Consider the following 739-nt stretch of genomic DNA (forward strand, 5'->3'; position numbering starts at 1 on the left):
CCCATCCACCCATCCATCCGTCTGTCTGTCCATTCGTCCATTTGTCCATCCATCCATCATCCATCCATCCGTCCACCCATCTGTCTGTCCACCCATCCAGCCATCCATCCATCTGTCCACTCATCCATCCATCCGTCCCCCCTCCGTCCAGGCTGCTCAGCCGCGTGGGGGGTCCCCAACATGTGGGGGGCTTTTCCCATCAAGTCGGCGTCCGCGGCTCAGTCACCTGCGAGCCACTTTGCCATGAGCCGCTCGGCCTCCCGGGTGTGGCTCCCGCAGCGGCCGGCCGAGGGCGCTGACCCCCCTCTCGCCTTTCAGAGCCGGCCATGACGGCTCGGAGGGGCTGAGCCGCCTCCCGAAGACCCTGCGTGAGCCCGGAAGGGCCCTGCTGGCCGCCGCCCCCAGTCCCGCCCCCGGGAGCCAAGCGCTGCGCCCATGCCGCTCACCCCGTGGTTCCGCTGGCACGAGGCGCTGCCCCGGCTGTCCTCCCGGAGTCCGGCGGAGATGGTGCTGGAGACGCTGATGATGGAGCTGGCGGGGCAGATGCGGGCGGTGGAGCTGCAGCAGCGCCAGCGCAACCACGCGGCCAGGAAGGTCCACACCGGGGCGGACTACAGCTGGCTGGCCAGCGCGCCCCGGCCCAGCTACGACCTGAGCCCCGGCGAGCGCCTGCAGCTGGAGGACGTGTGCGCCCAGATCCACCCCTCCTACTGCGGCCCGGCCATCCTCAGGTGACCCC

General features: G+C 70.1%; 1 protein-coding gene across 1 annotated transcript in view; it reads left to right on the forward strand.

Annotated features, from left to right (window-relative positions):
• Positions 1-735, forward strand: part of RD3 (retinal degeneration 3) — a 3,484-nt gene extending 2,749 nt beyond the window's left edge. Inside the window, exon 2 of the mRNA XM_004694911.2 lies at positions 319-735. Coding sequence (XP_004694968.1) covers positions 436-735 — 300 coding nt within the window. The 5' untranslated portion in view covers positions 319-435. The remainder of the gene's footprint in view (positions 1-318) is intronic.
• The last annotated feature ends 4 nt before the right edge of the window (positions 736-739 follow it).

The sequence above is a fragment of the Condylura cristata genome, unplaced genomic scaffold, assembly GCF_000260355.1.
Source record: "Condylura cristata isolate star-nosed mole 26May11 unplaced genomic scaffold, ConCri1.0 scaffold00050, whole genome shotgun sequence".
NCBI lineage: Eukaryota > Metazoa > Chordata > Mammalia > Eulipotyphla > Talpidae > Condylura > Condylura cristata.